Below are 16957 nucleotides of genomic sequence, written 5' to 3'. Positions count from 1 at the left end.
TCCGATCTGTAATAAAAAGCGGGTGGGGGGGCAGCATTAGATGTAGGAGTCAGGGAAGTCCTCTGTGAGCTCTTTGAGCTGTGACCAGAAGGATATGAAGATATGTAAAGATGGGAGGAAGGGCTTTCCAGACAGAGGGCATAGTAAGGGCAAAAGGCTCTTAAATGAGGATGATGGTGATATGTTTGTGGAAGAAGGAGAGCCAGTGGGGCTGGAACATAATAGCTGGGGTCGAGCTGATGGGTGCGAGCCAGATTATGCAGGGCTTTGTAGTCCGTGACAAGGCATTTAGATTTTACTCTAAGTGTGATGTTGGCTCATGGAAGGGTTTTAAGCAGGGGGACAACTTATCTAATGTTTTAAAATGATGGCTGTTGTGTTTGAAAGGAATAGGCTAGGCAGGGGTGGGGGGTGGGAGGGAGAAGGGTTGGCCAGACGAATAGCAGAAGACCACCAGCTAGGAGGTCGTTATAGCCTTAGGGGAGTGAATCTAGTGGTATGGATTAAATGCTCTTGGTGGAGACAGGGAGAAGGGGGTGGATTTCAGATGATGGTGGTAGATCTGACAGGGCTTGCTGATGTACTGGACATGTGGGTGCGGCCAAGAGAGGGCTCCAGGATGATTCTCTGGTGTGTGGCTAAGCAACTGGGCGATGTGGTCATTTACTGAGATGGGGAAGAGAGAGGAAGCTGAGGAAGTGACTGCCTGAACCAGGCAGGGTGTTGCTGCTAAGGGAGGTCAGAGGCAGGACAGTAGAGAGTCCAGCTCAGAAGGGGAATTTATTGCACATGTATTTGTACCCTCAACCGGGTCCCCACTCCCTAGATCATGATAGACATTACGAGTCAATCATGGCAGTCTTCACCAACAAATCCACGCATGGCCTCACAATCCTTCTCAGCTCAACCTTGGCATAAATTATGCAGGTTGTGTCCTTCATAAGGGCACTGCATAGTGGCAGGAGTCCTGGTCTGGTTTCAGGTGGTGTGAGGAGGGGACACCTTTATCTAATTTGTTTGCCTGGAGAGGATCATCTTTTTCTAAAATGGAGAAAGGTGCCCAAGGATCCCATTGGGACTCTGACACTACATATTGTCCTGTGTTGGCATATGAGATAAAACCTATTTGCCATCCCTAGTCCTCTGCACTGTCCATGTTACTAGTTACATGTGGCTATTAACTTTAAAATTTAGTTAATTAAAATGAAATAAAATAAAAAATTTAGTTCCTTAATTACTCTAGCCACATTTCATGTGCTAGATGGCTACTGAACATTTCCATCATTGCAGAAGATCTTATTGGCCATGGCTGGTCTAGGTATTTAAATGTTCGAATTCTGCATGCCTCCCCCTCCATGTAATTTTTCTTCATAGAAGCTCTGCCCAAGTTCTGGGGAAGAGGAGGGGGCTTAGATTTCACTTTGATCATCTCTCATTCAGTCTTGGGTTGGTTGAGGGTGCTGTGTTCTTTCTCCAGGAAGCTCAGCAGTTCCCCAACCCCCATCCCATTGATGTTTCAGGGATTAGCAAGAGAGGTAGTCGTGGAAGTGTAAATTCAAGAAGACTTTCTGGAGGAGGCAACTTAAGCTGCAATTAAAGGGAAGGTGGGAGTGCTGGGCCCAGGTAGGGGTTAGACTTTCCCATTTAATCCTCAAACAGTAGGAGGTGGAATTACCACGCCCTCCCACCCCCAGTTTACAAACAGAGGCTCCAGAGGTTAAGTTCTCATGGCTAGTCAAGTTCCTAAGCCAGGATTTGAACTTAGCCCTGGTGGAGATTCTAAAGGGAACATAAGGTGATGAGAAGCAGAGAGGGAAGTCAGAGATAGAAGGGAGTGGGAGGAACTGGAAAGGATGTCCAGAGAGGTCCTAATGTGTGCTGGGGCTTCTGCCCATGACTCATCCTCCTTCGGCCCCTTGGGCCCTGAGCGGAGTCCAGCTTAGGGCTCTTTCCCAGGGGAGTCTGGTGAAAGTACTGCCGGCTTGGGAAGAGAGGGTATGTGGGTGGGGAGGGGGTGACATGGAGCTATACCAGAAGTACGGAGATGGGGGTGAAGCTCCGGGATCCAGAGCCTGCGTCAGGATTCCCGAGATGCTCTGCCTAAAGGGTGGGAGATTTCTATGGCACTGTCCACCGAGGGCCGTGGGAGAATGGATTCGGACCCGAGTGCGTGGGGGGAGAGTGGTAGCCAGGGTGTCTGCACCCCCAGTCCGACTCATCCAGGCTAGATACAGCGACTTCTCTGCAGCCCCAGTTATTCCCATGTAGACACTATCCCCCTCCCGCATGCACCCGGGCCAGGAGTCATCTTGGAGGGCAACTGCAACCCGGAGGGGGCCCCCTGGCCTGCGGCAGCTCCGGAGCCTGGAGCCCTTTCTAGAGTGAGGCCGGTGCTCCCGGAGGTACCCTTCCTCCGCGACTAGGTCTCTGTGGTTAGCACCACCTGGAGCCTAACCGGACCAATCGCACAGAGGGACTGAGGGACCGCCTGCGTCCCGGAGCCCCTCGGCCGCTCTCGCGGCAGTTGGTAGATGATGTCATCGGCTCTCGCTGCGGGCGGTGCGGCTCCCCGGACCAGGGACAATGCCTGCGTTGCGCCGCACGTGCAATGGACAGGGCTAGCTAGGGAAGAATTCGTGAGTGCTGGGGCCGGGACCAAAAGGCTAGTGAGGAGGTGGCTTGCGGACGCTGCTCGGCCCCACCCCCCTCACCTGTTTGTGGGTGTTTGTGGTAGAAGCTAGATGCAGAATGGGATGGGGGTTGGCAAGCAGCAAACCGTAGCAGAGGTGGGACCCTGGTGCAGGCAGTCATGGTGGGGGTGGGGGCAGCTGTGTAGTCTGAGAGGGCTTCCTGGTGGAGGCGGCGTAGGTACCCGGTTGGCCAATTTCTGAAGGGTCAGGAAGGGAAATGTGGATAGTGAGGGTGATGGGATGAGGTGAGCCGTGATGAAAGTCTGGCCCAGCTCAAGTAGGGAAGGAAGAATCAGCAGGGAGGCTGGACAAGGCAATTCCCGGAAGCAGGAATTTAGGGTGTTGAGGTCTTGGAGACTTGAAGGCTGCAGTCATCAGGAAAGGAGCAAGGGCACATAGTGTGGAAAAGAGCTGGTGTGAGGGGGAAGACAGGTTTTGGTTTTGTGCAGTCACATTCATCCTCCTCTTCCAACCCTGTGACTCCACTTGGCTTGCCTTCTGATTTGTAGACTGTAATACGGTTAGTCTTCCACCTCTTCTCTGAAGACTTCCCCATCACCTCAGCCAGAAACAAATAGGGTCTGTTTCCTGTGAGCGTGTTTGTGCCATGACATGGCACTTATGGAGCAGCCATTAATGTCTGCATCTCTCACCTCCCAGCTGGATTTCAAATCTGGAGCTTTGGACAGCACGGGGATGCTCCAGTGTTATTGGGTGAATGCTGCTGGGCTGAAGTAGCATCGTTAAAATAAGCACCCCGCCCCCATGCATACCATATGCTGTGCATTGGGCATGGTGCTAAGTGCCTACTCACTCCTAACTTGCTTTACCTGTTTTCCCATCCCCATTCCTTGCCTCTGTCCTTACCTCCCAGACTCAGAGGGCCAGCAGATGGCAGGTTCCCAAATTTGGGGTGCGTACTGCATTCCGTGCAGCATGGATGAACACTGTAGGCGGTATGCTCCTTCCCCACTGACCCCTTGCCACCTAAATGTCCTCTCTCATCACTTGAGTCTTTGGGGTAAGCCAGGATGGCCTTTACTATCTGTGGCCATTCCCTTTAGGTGGTAGTTCTCAGCCTGGGCTGCACCTCAGAGTCACTTGGGGAATTTTCCAAAAAATGCACATGCCCCACTCGTAGAGATTCTTATTCTGCTACTCTGAGGTGGGGTCTCGTGATTTATTATTTTTTTTAACTCAGAAGATTTAATTTTTTAAAAGGTAACACAATTTCCAATAGTACAGTAGTAAAGGAGCATACATATAAAGTATCATAAATTGATTTTCCATTCCTGGCTCCCAGCCCCACAGCCACTACTATTTTATGCATGTCTATCGATATTGTAACACTGTTCTTTCTTTTCTCACTTCATATATTTTGAAGATTGCTTCATTTTTGCACACATGTCTATCTTACTCTTTAATGTCTGCAATAGTCCATATTTCATGGTATAGATGTGCTATAACTTATTTAACCAATGCCCTATTGAAGGACTTTTAATATTGGTGTTTTAAAATGCTGCTGCAATGAATATGGCTCTGCCCACAAGTGTAACTATATCTGTAGGATAAACTCCTAGATGTTGGATAGCTGGATCAAAGGATTTGTGAATTTGTAGTTTTTACAGATTTTTCCAAATTGCGCTCAAAAGAGGCTAAAAAAAAATTTATACTCCCAGAGGGAGTATAAATTTTAACAAAGTCTCTCTGGTTATTTGTGGGCTGCTGAGGTTGAGACTCAACCCTTGACCTTTAGTTGCCTGAAACATAAGTTTCTTGTCAGTTTCTTGTGGACCACAGTCCACTTGGGAATGAAGGGTGCTTCAACCTGTCCCCCAATTGACATTTCCTTCTCATCCTTACCCCCACTCCGGCTAGGACACAGAGTTGCAAAGAAAGCTAGACCATGAGATCCGGATGAGGGAAGGTGCCTGCAAGCTGCTGGCGGCCTGCTCCCAGCGAGAGCAGGCTCTGGAAGCCACCAAGAGCCTGCTAGTGTGCAACAGCCGCATCCTTAGCTACATGGGCGAGCTGCAGCGGCGCAAGGAGGCGCAGGTGCTGAGGAAGACAGGCCGGCGGTGAGCAAGGGGGAAGCGAGGCTGTATGGGAGTAGTGGCGCAGTGTGTGTGTTTATGGAGTATGGAATACGGAGCACCCTGAAGATGACTTCCTGGTGAAGACTCACCAGGGTCCTAGAAAACACCTTGGTGTTTTACCACCACAGTGTGCCGCCCAGAGGTGCACTAGTGAGTTGCAGGACACTGGCTCAGGAAAGCCAGTGTATCCGGTGAAAGGCTGGCGGTCTGAGGAGTAGTAATGCAAAAGTGCTAATTTGCTATAAGCCCTGCCTGTGATCTGATGAGTCTGGCTGGCTGGCTGGCTTCTGGAAAGCTAATTTTCTCATAGCTGGTTCACCAAATGGCCAATTTGCTAAATGACCAATTTACTGTAACTGACAATAGTTCATTGTACCTGGGGTTTGCCGCATTAGAGTCAGGGATTGGGAAAAGAGATAATAATAAAAAAAATTTGAGGGAAAGCCGACCCATTCACATAAATTAGATTGTGCACTAAAAGGACTCAACTCTTGGATGTGAAACACAACCTACACTGGCATTAGACTCTGCTGATCTCACAAATCTGTAGTGAAATGGTTGAGGCGATGCTCTGGTAAAACTAAAATGCGGGAAAAAATATTTGGCAAATTGATTGTTCTGAGAACTGACCATTTTTGGTGAACTGGTCATTTGGAAAACTGGCTTCTGGCAAAGTAACCTGCTTGATCCCACAAGGCTGAGTGGGGAGAAGGTCCAGGCCCCTCACCGACATAGTGTCATCCCAGCTCATCCATGAAGGCTGACACAAGGAGAGGTTGCCAGGAGGCCTCCAGAGTTCACCCATGAAGACACCAGGGGAAGGCTGCTCCATAAAGTTAAACGAAGAGCAAGCAGGCATGGGGACACCTTCTACTGTGAGTTTGCTGTCTCTTAAGAGGCGGCCATTGACAGGCTCTGCCCTGCCCAAGTCCCCACACAGCCCATACAGTGTGATCTGAGGTGCACCCCAAGTCCCTGGCAGCTAAACACATTGCCATCAATGCCACATCATTTAGTGTAAGGCTAAGTCACTGATTTCATTATAATGAATTATAAATTAGTATGGATAAGCTGGCCATCACCTTAGGAGAGGGACACGTGCTCGGTGAGTCCTAATGATGGGCGGGGAGGGGAGGAAGGCCGGATGTCCCCCCTGCAGTGGGGGGACTGGGGAACTTGGGGCACTGGGAAGGTTCGGCCCATCTAGCCAGAAGGGTAGAGGAGAAATCAAAGCTGAGGGGGAGGATGGAGAGAGATTTGCAGTAAATGGAACACAAATGTTCCCTACTTGGGTTCCTGATTTTCTGACTGATCCAGTACCCTCCTTTATTGAAGTGATGAGATGGTAGAGACAAGCAGCCTCCTTTGTTGTTAAAAACAGCCTGCAAACTCCTCCAAGCCTGGGGGTTAATGGAGAAGAGTCCTTAAAAGGGAGTCTCTCTCTGTGGGCACCTGTGTCCTCAAGCCCCACTTCTTCCTGGCAGGAGTCTGGGGAGGTGGTCAGGAAGACTTCTTGTGCGGTTTTTTTTGGCTTGTACTGTGTGTGTGAGCTAAGAGCCTCTAACATTCCCAAGCCCAGCAACCTCCTGGGTTCAACTGACAACTCTCCCTAACAGTCCTTCAGCCCTGCCATGTCAGCCTGGCTGGGACCTGGCAGCTGGGTCCTGGGCCAGGGGTGTCCTAGAGCCCTTGGGAACCAGAGCCAGGGGGAATAGTGTCAAGAGGCCAGGCTAGGACGTTGTGATTTGCCCACAGGCCTTCTGACAGTGGGCCGCCCGCTGAGCGCTCCCCCTGCCGTGGCCAGGTCTGCATTTCTGGTAAGAAGCACAACTGCCCCAGCTGTTGGCATTCTTTGCCCAATGATAAGATCTCCTGCCCCATCTCAACATCTATTCCTACCCGTCTGCCCCTTAGATCTCCGGATTCCACTCATGTGGAAGGACACAGAATATTTCAAGAACAAAGGCGGTGAGTTCCACACACACGTGGGACAAATTTAAGGGAGTGACCCTGAGATTGGAGGTCCTTGTGGGGCACATCTTTACCAGTTTTGCTCTCTGTCCCCAGACCTGCACCGTTGGGCTGTGTTCTTGCTGCTGCAGATAGGGGAACACATTCAGGACACGGAGATGATCCTGGTGGACAGGACCCTCACGGACATCTCCTTTCAGAACAACGTGCTCTTGTGAGTATGAGTACCTCATCCCTATGGCTCCCACCTTTCTCTACTCTGCTCGAATCCTTGGATGAGGTAGCCACAGGGGAGGGGAGGGAGAAGAGAGGGAGGAAGGGAGATGGGCCTTCCCTGTGGAGCTGTCCTGTACTTGCATGACATCCATCCTCCACCACAGCGCCGCTCCCTGGACTTCCCCAGACCATCCTCCTGTCCTCTCTTCCTCCCATATTCCTACAGTGCCGAGGCAGGGCCAGACTTTGAACTGCGGCTGGAGCTGTATGGGGCCTGCGTGGAAGAGGAGGGGGCCCTGGCTGGAGCCCCCAAGAGGCTTGCCACCAAACTCAGCAGCTCGCTGGGCCGCTCCTCGGGGAGGCGTGTGCGGGCATCGCTGGAGACAGCTGGGGGCTCAGGGAGCAGTCCCATCTTGCTCCCCACCCCGGCTGTTGGGTAAGGAAAGCCCTGTATTCCCCCGCTGCCCTCAGGTGGCCACAGGTGACCTCTGTGTTGAGCATGCAGAACTCATTCTGCACTGCTGCCAGGACATGCAGACAAATATGAATAAGCAGCGGTCACATAGCTGGGAGGCACTCTGGCTTGTACCTCAGGGCTTATACCCCAGGCCAACTGAGAAGACCAATAGGAATGCAGGAAGAGCTAGGCTCTGGGGTCCTCACTTTTTGGCAGCAGCAAATACATCTCATGTGGATAGAACAGAGTGTCCCTGGTTGAAGCAGGGTAGCCTGGGTCGTGTGGTGCTGCCTACAGGAACCTGGAGGCACCTAGTGGAACCACTGGGTCTCTGAGCAGCAGTTTGAAAACCTTCCAGGTAATGAAGAGAACGCTTATTTTGGAGACAGATATAGATTCCAATTCCAACTCTAAGCTATATTTATGGGCAGATATCTTAACCTCTTTAAGCCTCAAGCTGCCTCAGGGCTGTTGTGGGAACACAGTGGGATAACGTATTTAAAGCGCAGGCCCCGGCACTTAGCATGAGTGCAGTAAATGCTCCAACCCCTGTGGAGGAGGCAAGCGAGTTTTCTGTGGGGCAGCCCTGCTCAGCTTATAGCTCCTGCCATCCAACATGCCCCTCGTTAGGCTGCTGCCCACTTCTCTGTCCTGCAGCGGTCCTCGTTACCACCTCTTGGCTCACACCACACTCACCCTGGCAGCAGTGCAAGACGGGTTCCGCACACACGACCTGACCCTCGCCAGTCATGGTGAGTATGTGTGTGTGTGGGGGTTGCTGGATGGTGAGAAGAGGGGCCGTTGGATGGTCCCCTTCACATTCCCCACCCTCACCCTGCACTTCCTCCTCCCCCAGAGGAGAACCCCGCCTGGCTGCCCCTTTATGGTAGCGTGTGTTGCCGTCTGGTGGCTCAGCCTTTCTGCATGACTCAGCCTACTGCAAGTGGTATCCTCAGGGTGCAGGTGAGAGGCCCTGAGGAGTGGAAGGGAACAGGGAGAAGGCAGAGGAAAGCCAGATGACCCAGGAATCAAAGAACTATTGAAAAAGCAAGATCTGGGTGGAGGAAGGAGGGGCATGGCAAGACGAGAGGAGGATCAGACAGGAGGGTGGGCAGAAAGGAGCAGTTTCTCTGTGGGGGGCTGGGAAGAAGGGTGTTGGGGGTGTGATTCCCCTAGGAAACCTTGAGTCATTTATGCAGCAAACTGGGGAGCTGCAGGACTGGGTGCGAGTGCATGGAGTCTTGAAAGGCACAAACCTCTTCTGTTACCGGCAACCTGAAGACACGGACACTGGGGAGGAGCCGCTGTTTACTATTGCGATCAACAAGGTGATGAATCCCTGGTGGTGAAGCCACCCAGGAGGCAGGGTTCAGGAGCCTCTCCATCAGGCCCCAGGAGGGTGGGCACAGACCTCAAAGGGATCAAAGCTAGCCTCCTGTTCCAAACAGCACCACACCCAGCTTCAGGGCCAGGGTTGTTGGGACCATATTCTCCCCAACCAGCATCACTGGAAAATGATCGTCCCTTCTACTCACCAACCTTAGGCCCTGCCAAGTCTCAGAGAGGGTACTATAGCCAGTTTAGGACTTTTCATCCTCCTTCCATCTTTCCCCTCAGATTCAACGTGCATCTCCCTCACCGTTTCCTGGTTTTCTCTCCCAACCCAAGTCCAAGGACCCTCTTTGTTTCCTAGCCCTTTTGCTAGCATTCCTGCCGACTTTTATAAAAGTACTGAGGGACCTCAGGCCTCGGCATTCCTGTTCCTGCCTGCCTCCTTGCCTTCCCTGCCTCGCTCAACCCCTCCTTCCCTGTCTCCGTCTGCTCCTCTTTTCCTAAGGACGACCTGTCTCGTCCCCTTCCTTTCCTGGTATTTCTTTCCACTCTGGTCAGTAGGAGGCAAATGAGAGGGCTTCCAGAAAGCCCCACAAGCTCCTCCTTCTAAGGCGGGGATGACCAAGCCTGCCTGATGTCACTGCTGACTTCTGTGACCAAGGTGAAGGTGGTGGAAGCAGATCCTGTCTTTCTCCTACAGGAGACTCGAGTCCGGGCAGGGGAGCTGGACCAGGCAGTGGGCCGGCCCTTCACCCTGAGCATCAGTAACCAGTATGGGGAGGATGAGGTGACACACACCCTTCAGGCAGAGAGTCGGGGAGCCCTGCAGAGCTGGATGGAAGCTCTGTGGCAGCTTTTCTTTGACATGAGTAAGAGGAGGGGGCTGGATTGAACCTTCGGGAGGGACTGTGGATCGTCACTTTTACCAAAGGCCTCTATTCCAAGAATGTGTGGAAAGGAATGTAGCAGGGGAGGGAGTAGCCTGGCCCTCTCACAGTCCTCCCCCTACCCACCCCAATCAATGCCCTCCCTGCAGGCCAGTGGAAGCAGTGTTGCGATGAAATAATGAACATTGAAACCCCTGCTCCTCGGAAACCACCCCAAGTACTGGCCAAGCAGGGGTCCTTGTACCATGAGATGGGTGAGTGAAAGTGCACTCTGGGATCCCGATGGGAATTTGGGTTGGGGGCTTCAAGGGAAGCCAGATAATGGAGACAGAGAGAAAGCACACTTTGGGCTAAGGCAGAGCTCTGGGGACCCAAGTCCCACCCAGCATTCCTTTCCCTTCCCCAACTCTTCTTAAAACCACCTCCACCGAAGTTCACAACAAAAACCCACAGAACCAGATGCATTTCATGGATTTTTTCCCCGTAATTTCTTCTTTTCTGTCTCCCTTTCTGCATGCGGATTCCTGTCTCTTCCTCTGACCCTTCACTTGCCTGGCACTGCTTTCATTTTCCTCCTCTTTCTTGGCTTCTTCACCTACTTCTGCCCACCCTCCTCTCCCTGTCCACCCTGTCACTCCATATCCCAGTCTTATCAGAACCTGTGACTCCAGGGGGCCCAAGTGAGGGGCTGCTCCTGCAGGATAATGCAATCTCAGCTGAGATCCAGGCTTTGCTTTCCTCCTACAGTGACAGGTGATACTCAGGGCTGAGTAGGTCTGGGGCCTAAGCTCTGACTAGCCTCCTCCCCTCAATCCCTTCCCGGTGCCGCAGCTATTGAGCCACTGGATGACATCGCAGCGGTGACAGACATCCTGGCCCAGCGGGAGGGCACGAGGCTGGAGACGCCCCCACCCTGGCTAGCAGTGTTTACAGACCAGCCTGCCCTGCCTGGCCCCTGCTCGCCTGCTTCAGTGGCCCCAACCCCAGCCCAGACCCATTCCCTGCCCTGGGGGAGACCCCGAACGTTCTCCCTGGATGCTGTCCCCGCAGACCACTCCCCTGGGGCTTCTCACGCGGTTGCCCCTCTACCCCCGAAGCGGTCCCCACAGTCCAGAGGCCTCTGCAGCAAAGGCCCACCCGACACTTGGCTCCAGTCCACAGTGTGAGATGGTGTGCTGGCAACAGGATCTGGTCAGAAGAGGACATGAGCTGTGTGCAGTTGGGCTCTGGATTCGGCGCTCTTTGTAGCAGGTTGGCCAGCTTGGCCTCCCTTTCCTCTGCTGGACTGGGGATAGGCTGGGGAGGGGGAGCAGAAGCCCCTTTTAAGCTGTGGTTGCCATGGTGCTGAGGGACTCATTCCCAGGGCTGGCTGGGACCCCCCCTAAACCCTTCCTGGGAGAAAACTGGAACCAACCCTGCCTTACCTCCCTGCACTAACCAGCTTTGAGGATGGCACTGAAGAGCCCTGGGAGGGAACGCACCTCCCCTGTGACTCCCACATTGACCATTAAAGTTATTTAACATCAGCCTTCACCTGGTTCTTGAGGACAGGTTGCTTCTTGGCTTGGTCTGGACCTGCCACATCCCCTCATCCCTGGAGCTTAGTTCACTAGTTGTGAAGTATGACTATGACACTGAGTAATCAGACAAGGGCTGGGTGGAGGCGGGTACTTTATAAATACCACAGGGGAGACGGAGGGCTGCTTTTCTCTCACATGCTGCTGAATCTCAGGATCTCAGCGAGGTCATAGCCAGTCACAGCAAAGGAGCTGCCTGAAGGATCACAGAATCGGGCACCACACACCTGGGTGTCGGGTACACACTCTCCATGACAGTGCTCCACCTGGGGGAGAAGAGAGCTGCTCGGGGCCTGCTGCCTCATGCTTGGGCCCTCATTCTACTCCCCTTCCCATTCCACAAGACACACCTCAATGTAGCCTCCCTCTGGCCTTCTGCTTAGCTTCCAGATGTGTACAAAGGTGTCCTCAGCCGCAGAGAGTAGCTATAAAAAAAAAGGCAGGGAGGACCAGTGGGAGGCAGACGTGCTGACAGGGGACTGGTATAGGCTGTAGAGCCCAGTCCAGGTGCCTGAGGAGGGGCCGATGCTGAGTGGCAGAGATAAGCCTGTGGAGTTCCTCTCAACATCCCAGCACCAGGAACAAGGGTATGTAGGGACAGAGGAGGAGACTGACCTTGCCCACCTCAGGAGCCAGATCCAGGGCACAGATGGCCCGGGCATGGGCGTCGATCTGGACATGTAGAGTTCCTGTACTGGCTTCATACAGACGCACTTGCCCGTTCCCATAGCCTGCTGCTATGGTCCCCTGCCACAGCTGCACAGAAGGGCACGGGACCCTGCAAGAGCGATACCCTACTTTGATTTCCCAGACCCAAGCCTACTCCCCACCTGGAAGCTACCTCAGGAAGGCCTCAGCCCCATTCCGCCTCACCTACCCGAATCCTGGAATTCGGGTCAATAATTTGAATTCGGGCCCTGACTGCCAGACACACAGCAAGCCTGAGTCATCTGCTGTCACCATGTCAGCCACGCAGTCCTGAGGGGAAAGGCAGGATCAGCCCTTCCCTTTCTCCCCTGCTGGGTCCTGTATACAGGGCAGCAGGGGAAGGGAAGCAGTATTTGCATCTTTGCCTCTCCAGGGAAAGGGCAAGATGTGAAGCCATCACTGGCTGGAGGGGTCCCCTGGAGGCATAAGATGCTTTCCTTGTATTCTTTATAGTCTTACTCCCTACCCTGACCCCAACACACACACCATGTGTTAGGGTATATAATTGTCCTCATTGGATGGATGATGAAACTGAGGCCATAGTGTTAGGACCTTCTGGAGGTCTTGCAGTGAGCCAGCCACAGTCATGACTAGACTCTGGGCCTCTTGGCAACCCCTAAACCCAGGCAGCCAACATACCCCATGGGCCCAGCTCTGTGCCAGGTGCAGTGTAACATAGGAATTAGATGATACATACCCTGTTTTCAAGAGGTTTACAATCCAACTGGGGAGACAAGAGTTGTCTGAGGGCAGTATCAATTCAGGGTTCAGCTAAGGGAGATCAGCGGGAGCTGGAATAGGGGGAAGGCTTCCTGGAGAGGACAGCACTGGAGGTGGGCCTGAACTTACCCAAGTTCAGAGAAGGAAGCCACACATGTCAGAGCTGGAAAGTATCTCAGAAACCATCTGTCCCAACTCTTCCGTTCACACCAGTATTGTAAAGTGTGAGTGAACTATTAAATGCCACGTAAATGTAAAGTATCTCAGGCTTCATCACTGGAACTGAGGTTGCTAAAGCCTAGGAAAGTGTGGCAATTTGCCCAAAGTCATCCAGCTGCTTAGTGGCAGAGCCACGGCTGGAACCCAGGTCCCGTGCCTCCCGAGGTGGGGAGGCCCCCAGATTCACTGGAACAGTAGGGGGAATCCACTCACCTGTCCCTGGGCAGGCTCGGTGGCAATGTCTGTGACCGGTGTCTGGTGCCCAGCCAGCTCTTCACTCAGTACAATGTTGGGACCCTTGGCTGGGATGTCAAAAACCAGTACCCGGCCCGACCACATTCCTGCAGAACCAGTGCTCCACTGATGGCTTCCTGATCCTCCCAGGTCTCCAGCCACCACACTCAGCACTCCCTCCATCCCAGAAACCTTAGTAACAAACCCACCTCTCACTGCTCCAACAGCCCCACCCCTACATTCACTACCCTTTTCCTATCCCACCCTGCCCCTATGAACCCCGCCATGGCTTTTTGGAGTCTCTCAGATCCCCCTTCACTCCCACCCTTCCCTCTAACACTCCACAATTTCCTCAGACCTTTGGCATCCTCCTGGCCAAAGACTATACCCCTATACCTCAGCACCCCCCCAATGCCCTGCCCTTGGCCCCCTCACCCACACAGATGAAGTGGCCACTGGCAGCAATCCCTCGGGCAAACACAGCCTGCACTGAGAGGGGAAAATGATTAGAAGTAGCGTCTCCCCTAGCCCCAGCAAACACTCCCTACCCCCAACCCACTCAGTCCTGCACGTACCTAGAGAGGCATCGCCAGCATCCAGTGCATGCCAATAGACCATGACGGAGCCATCAGACTCATACATCTGGAAGACCAAGGCAAGGAGGGGGTCATGACGCAGCTGACCTTCGCTGAGCTCTGTGCTGGTGACTCCACATACTCATGTTAGCCTTAGCCCATCTAATCCTCAAAACCACCCTGGGAAGTAGGCACTACTTCTATCTCCATTTAACAGAGGAGGACACTGGGGCTCTGAGAAGTTAACTGAATTGCCCAAGGTCATACAACTTATAAAAGGGCAGATACTGGAGATGGCACTTGAGAACTGGAAAACAAGGAAGGCATGAAGATGAGAAATAAGGAAGAGGGAGCTAAGCATTTGAACAGCTTGGAAATGTTTAGAAATAAATGGGGCAAGGTCTAGGGGCCTTGGAGAGAAGTTGAGAAGACCCTAGTGGGGGAGGGCAGGAAGGTCCTCTTCTTACTTGTATTCCTCGATGTGAGGTGAGTACCAGCAATACTCGGAAAGGGAGGACACACCAGTGGACCTAGAGGGAGATGAATCAGAGTAGGAAGAAGTGGTCAGAGCAGGGGATTGAGGACTCAAAAGTGTGGAAATTCAGATGGTTAGGGAAGGCCTATTCCTTGAGGTTTGGAGAGGAAGGGCTGGTTTAGGGTTGGGTTCAGTAACACCACTCCTAACTCCACGCCTCACCTGGGTGATAAGTGGGGGGCTTACTCCAGCGCCCTCCTTAGCTTGGAGTTGGCGCTGGGCCAAGGGCACACCCTCAGGAGCAGCGCTGAGAAGCTGGGCGCTGGGTCCATGGACTACTCCAAAATGTGTGAGGCTGCGGACGGGCAGCTGCAGCACACTGAGGTTGTTGCACAGGGCGGCGGCTGAGCCTCGAAGGGGGATGGAGCGCTCCCGGCGGAACATCCTTGGGGAGAGACGTCCGAATCACAGGCGCGCGGAAGACAGACGACAGCGGAGGTTCCTGTGGGGGCTGGGAGGTGGGAGTGGGTGCTGTCACGAGGCACTGGGAGAGACCCCTGAGATTGGGTAGTGATGTGAATGAGGGCCTCGAGGATGGTGATGGGGGATCACATGGCGTGGGAAGGGTATTGTGGAGTAGGCAAGGGGAACCCTAGGGCTGAGTCATGAGGCGACAGGGGTTCCCAGAGGAGGAATTGCGGTGGCCCAGGACTCAGTGGCCCCAAGAGCCCGAGGCAAGGCGGGATGAAGCAAGGTAGCCCCCAGGCCCTTCCTCCCTCGCCCTGGCTCCCCGAAGCCCCCGGACCAGGTCAGAGTTCACACCAGCAGCTTGCCGGACACGAGAAGAGTTCTGTCCCTCCGAATCCGCCGCCATCATAGAGACGACGCACGTACGCACGGCCGTTGGGTGGGGCGAGCAACCCAAACGTGCAGCGCGCAGCGCTGCTGCCAGGTCAACTGTAGGCGGGGCGAGCCCGCCTGCGGCGTGGTTGCCGAGGCGACCGATAGGCGGCAGCAGCAGCGGCGGCGGGACAGGAAAGCAGCTGATCCCCGGGGCTGGAGCTACAGCTGCGGCGATGGCGCACGAAGGCCCGGTGAGCTTTAGCTCAGCTGAGGGTGCCCCAGAGCGGGGATAGACCGTTAAGATCGGTGTCCTGAACCGTGGGCCAGCTCTGTGCCACCCGGCGCCCGCCCTCCATGCGGGCGTTCAAGATGACCAAGGAAGCCATGTCGGTGCACTAGGGCAGAAAATCTACACCTGCACCACGCCCACTCACAAGCATTGTCACACTTGGAACCTGAGGGAAAGGGGTTAAATGGGTGGTGCAGAGCTCAAGAACAAGAAGTGACTTTGGAAACAGTTAATGCATGTATAATAATGTTTCTTATACTGAGGTACCATTTGAATGGATAAACCAGAATTAGGCATTGGGGAGAGGTGTTGCTAGATATGATACATTTCGAGAATTTCAGGAGGAAGAAATGGATTAAACAATTCTGAGGCTGCACTTGAAAGTCAATTGTTTAAAGCCGTTATCACGGGTGTCACATGAGACGCTGGGTGGGGAAGTCTAAGGAACCAACTCTCCCTACCTGCTCTGGCCAAGCCTGGACTGGGCCGTGGGCCATTCCCTGGGCTTGCCAAGAGGACTGTTCTCTCTAGCAGAGGGAGGAAATGAGGCTTAAGGGATTTTGAGTTCAGCGTGAGGTTTAGGAAACACCAGAGTTGGGGGAGAATGAATTTTGGGGAACACCATGTATGAGGCAATAAGGGTGGGGATGGGGAGGCAAAGGTTTGGGAAGATTACGTTGGGAGGTAAATTTTAGAAGGAATCAGGTTCAGGGAGACTGTTGTGGGGAAATTAGAAAGCTCCCAAGAATCTGCTACTAAATTCCTATGTCCTTAATATGGATTTTGGGGGGACTAGATTTTTCTTTTTCAGTGGATTTTTCTTGATTATAAAAGGATACAAAGTCACTGTAGAGAACTTATAAAATGGAGAAGAGTGTAGGAAAGAAACATATCCACTATTACAATTTTTGTGCTTTCCTTTTCTTCAACACATTGGTTTACATATCTGAGATCATACTTGATATGTAATTTTGTATCCTGCTTCTTTCAGTTAACATTACATCATAAGTATTCACCTATGCTATTGTAAATTCTTCCTAAAGACTGCCTTTAATCATTGCATAATAGTCCATCATATAGGTAGCACACAATTAGCCACCTATTGTTTTTTTTAGATGTATGTTTTCAATATTCTGCTATTATAAATGACATCACAGGGACTATTTTAGAGAATATATTTTTATTTTCATTTCAGAATATGCCTTTGTTTGTGTTCATAAAACTGGAATTGGTACTTTTGAAGGTTGGACAGCTTTTCAAAAGTTTATTAGTCATCAACAGTTCCACTTTTGTGAAATATTATGTCCTTTGCTTATTATCCTTGGAGGTCTTATGATTTTAAAAAATTTTATGCATTTTTAATGTATTGGGGGATATTTATCCTTTTTTAAAATTTGTTGCTCATACTTTTTGTTTAGGAAGCAGGATAAAGTCAAACTCTGGAGTCAGACATACTGGCATATGAAATATGACCCCACTACTTCCTTGCTCTGTTGTCCTGGGCAAATTCTGTAAAATGGGGATAAAAATAGTATGTAGTCTAAAAAATATAGGAATTGAATCCATGTATGTGACTGATATACTTTAAGTGCCAGTAAATGAAAACTACTATTATCACCTTCTAATTAGGAATTTTTTTTAAAATAAGCAGAGGAAGATTTGACATAT

The 16957-nt window shown here is 52.2% G+C and overlaps 3 protein-coding genes across 9 annotated transcripts in view; 2 read left to right on the top strand and 1 right to left on the bottom strand.

Annotated features, from left to right (window-relative positions):
- The window catches only part of RTKN (rhotekin), a 15043-nt gene extending 3861 nt beyond the window's left edge, over nt 1-11182 (top strand). For 4 of the 6 annotated variants that reach the window (XM_024765667.1, XM_024765662.1, XM_024765666.1 and 1 more), the window contains exons 2-12: nt 4569-4768; nt 6542-6603; nt 6701-6754; nt 6854-6971; nt 7200-7409; nt 8061-8182; nt 8287-8393; nt 8630-8758; nt 9463-9631; nt 9799-9903; nt 10481-10854. In XM_024765667.1, coding sequence (XP_024621435.1) covers nt 4608-4768; nt 6542-6603; nt 6701-6754; nt 6854-6971; nt 7200-7409; nt 8061-8182; nt 8287-8393; nt 8630-8758; nt 9463-9631; nt 9799-9903; nt 10481-10815 — 1572 coding nt within the window. In that variant the 5' untranslated portion in view covers nt 4569-4607 and the 3' untranslated portion in view covers nt 10816-10854. Of the gene's footprint in view, nt 1-4568; nt 4769-6541; nt 6604-6700; nt 6755-6853; nt 6972-7199; nt 7410-8060; nt 8183-8286; nt 8394-8629; nt 8759-9462; nt 9632-9798; nt 9904-10480 lie in introns of all 6 variants that reach the window. The other 2 variants (XM_024765663.1, XM_024765665.1) reach the window with 2 other exon arrangements.
- On the bottom strand, nt 10842-15075 carry WDR54 (WD repeat domain 54). 2 transcript variants are annotated; one of them, XM_024765670.1, is made up of 12 exons: nt 14980-15075; nt 14380-14668; nt 14150-14212; nt 13683-13749; nt 13543-13596; nt 13087-13214; nt 12632-12658; nt 12104-12204; nt 11842-12004; nt 11577-11651; nt 11332-11492; nt 10842-10945 (listed from the first exon to the last, which is right to left on the bottom strand). In XM_024765670.1, the coding sequence occupies exons 2-11, from the start codon at nt 14599-14601 to the stop codon at nt 11361-11363; spliced, it is 1032 nt and encodes a 343-aa protein (XP_024621438.1). In that variant the 5' UTR covers nt 14602-14668; nt 14980-15075; the 3' UTR covers nt 10842-10945; nt 11332-11360. The 2 variants fall into 2 exon arrangements, with proteins under 2 accessions (XP_024621438.1, XP_024621439.1); XM_024765671.1 differs by lacking the exons at nt 10842-10945; nt 12632-12658 and having other exon boundaries at nt 11304-11492.
- A 114-nt stretch (nt 15076-15189) lies between these two features.
- CUNH2orf81 (chromosome unknown C2orf81 homolog) overlaps nt 15190-16957 on the top strand; it is a 4724-nt gene continuing 2956 nt past the window's right edge. Inside the window, 1 exon segment of the mRNA XM_024765685.1 lies at nt 15190-15251. Coding sequence (XP_024621453.1) covers nt 15234-15251 — 18 coding nt within the window. The 5' untranslated portion in view covers nt 15190-15233.

The sequence above is a fragment of the Neophocaena asiaeorientalis genome, unplaced genomic scaffold, assembly GCF_003031525.2.
Source record: "Neophocaena asiaeorientalis asiaeorientalis breed wild unplaced genomic scaffold, Neophocaena_asiaeorientalis_V1.1 scaffold1090, whole genome shotgun sequence".
Lineage (NCBI taxonomy): Eukaryota > Metazoa > Chordata > Mammalia > Artiodactyla > Phocoenidae > Neophocaena > Neophocaena asiaeorientalis.
This window is presented reverse-complemented; position numbering and strand designations above follow the sequence as displayed.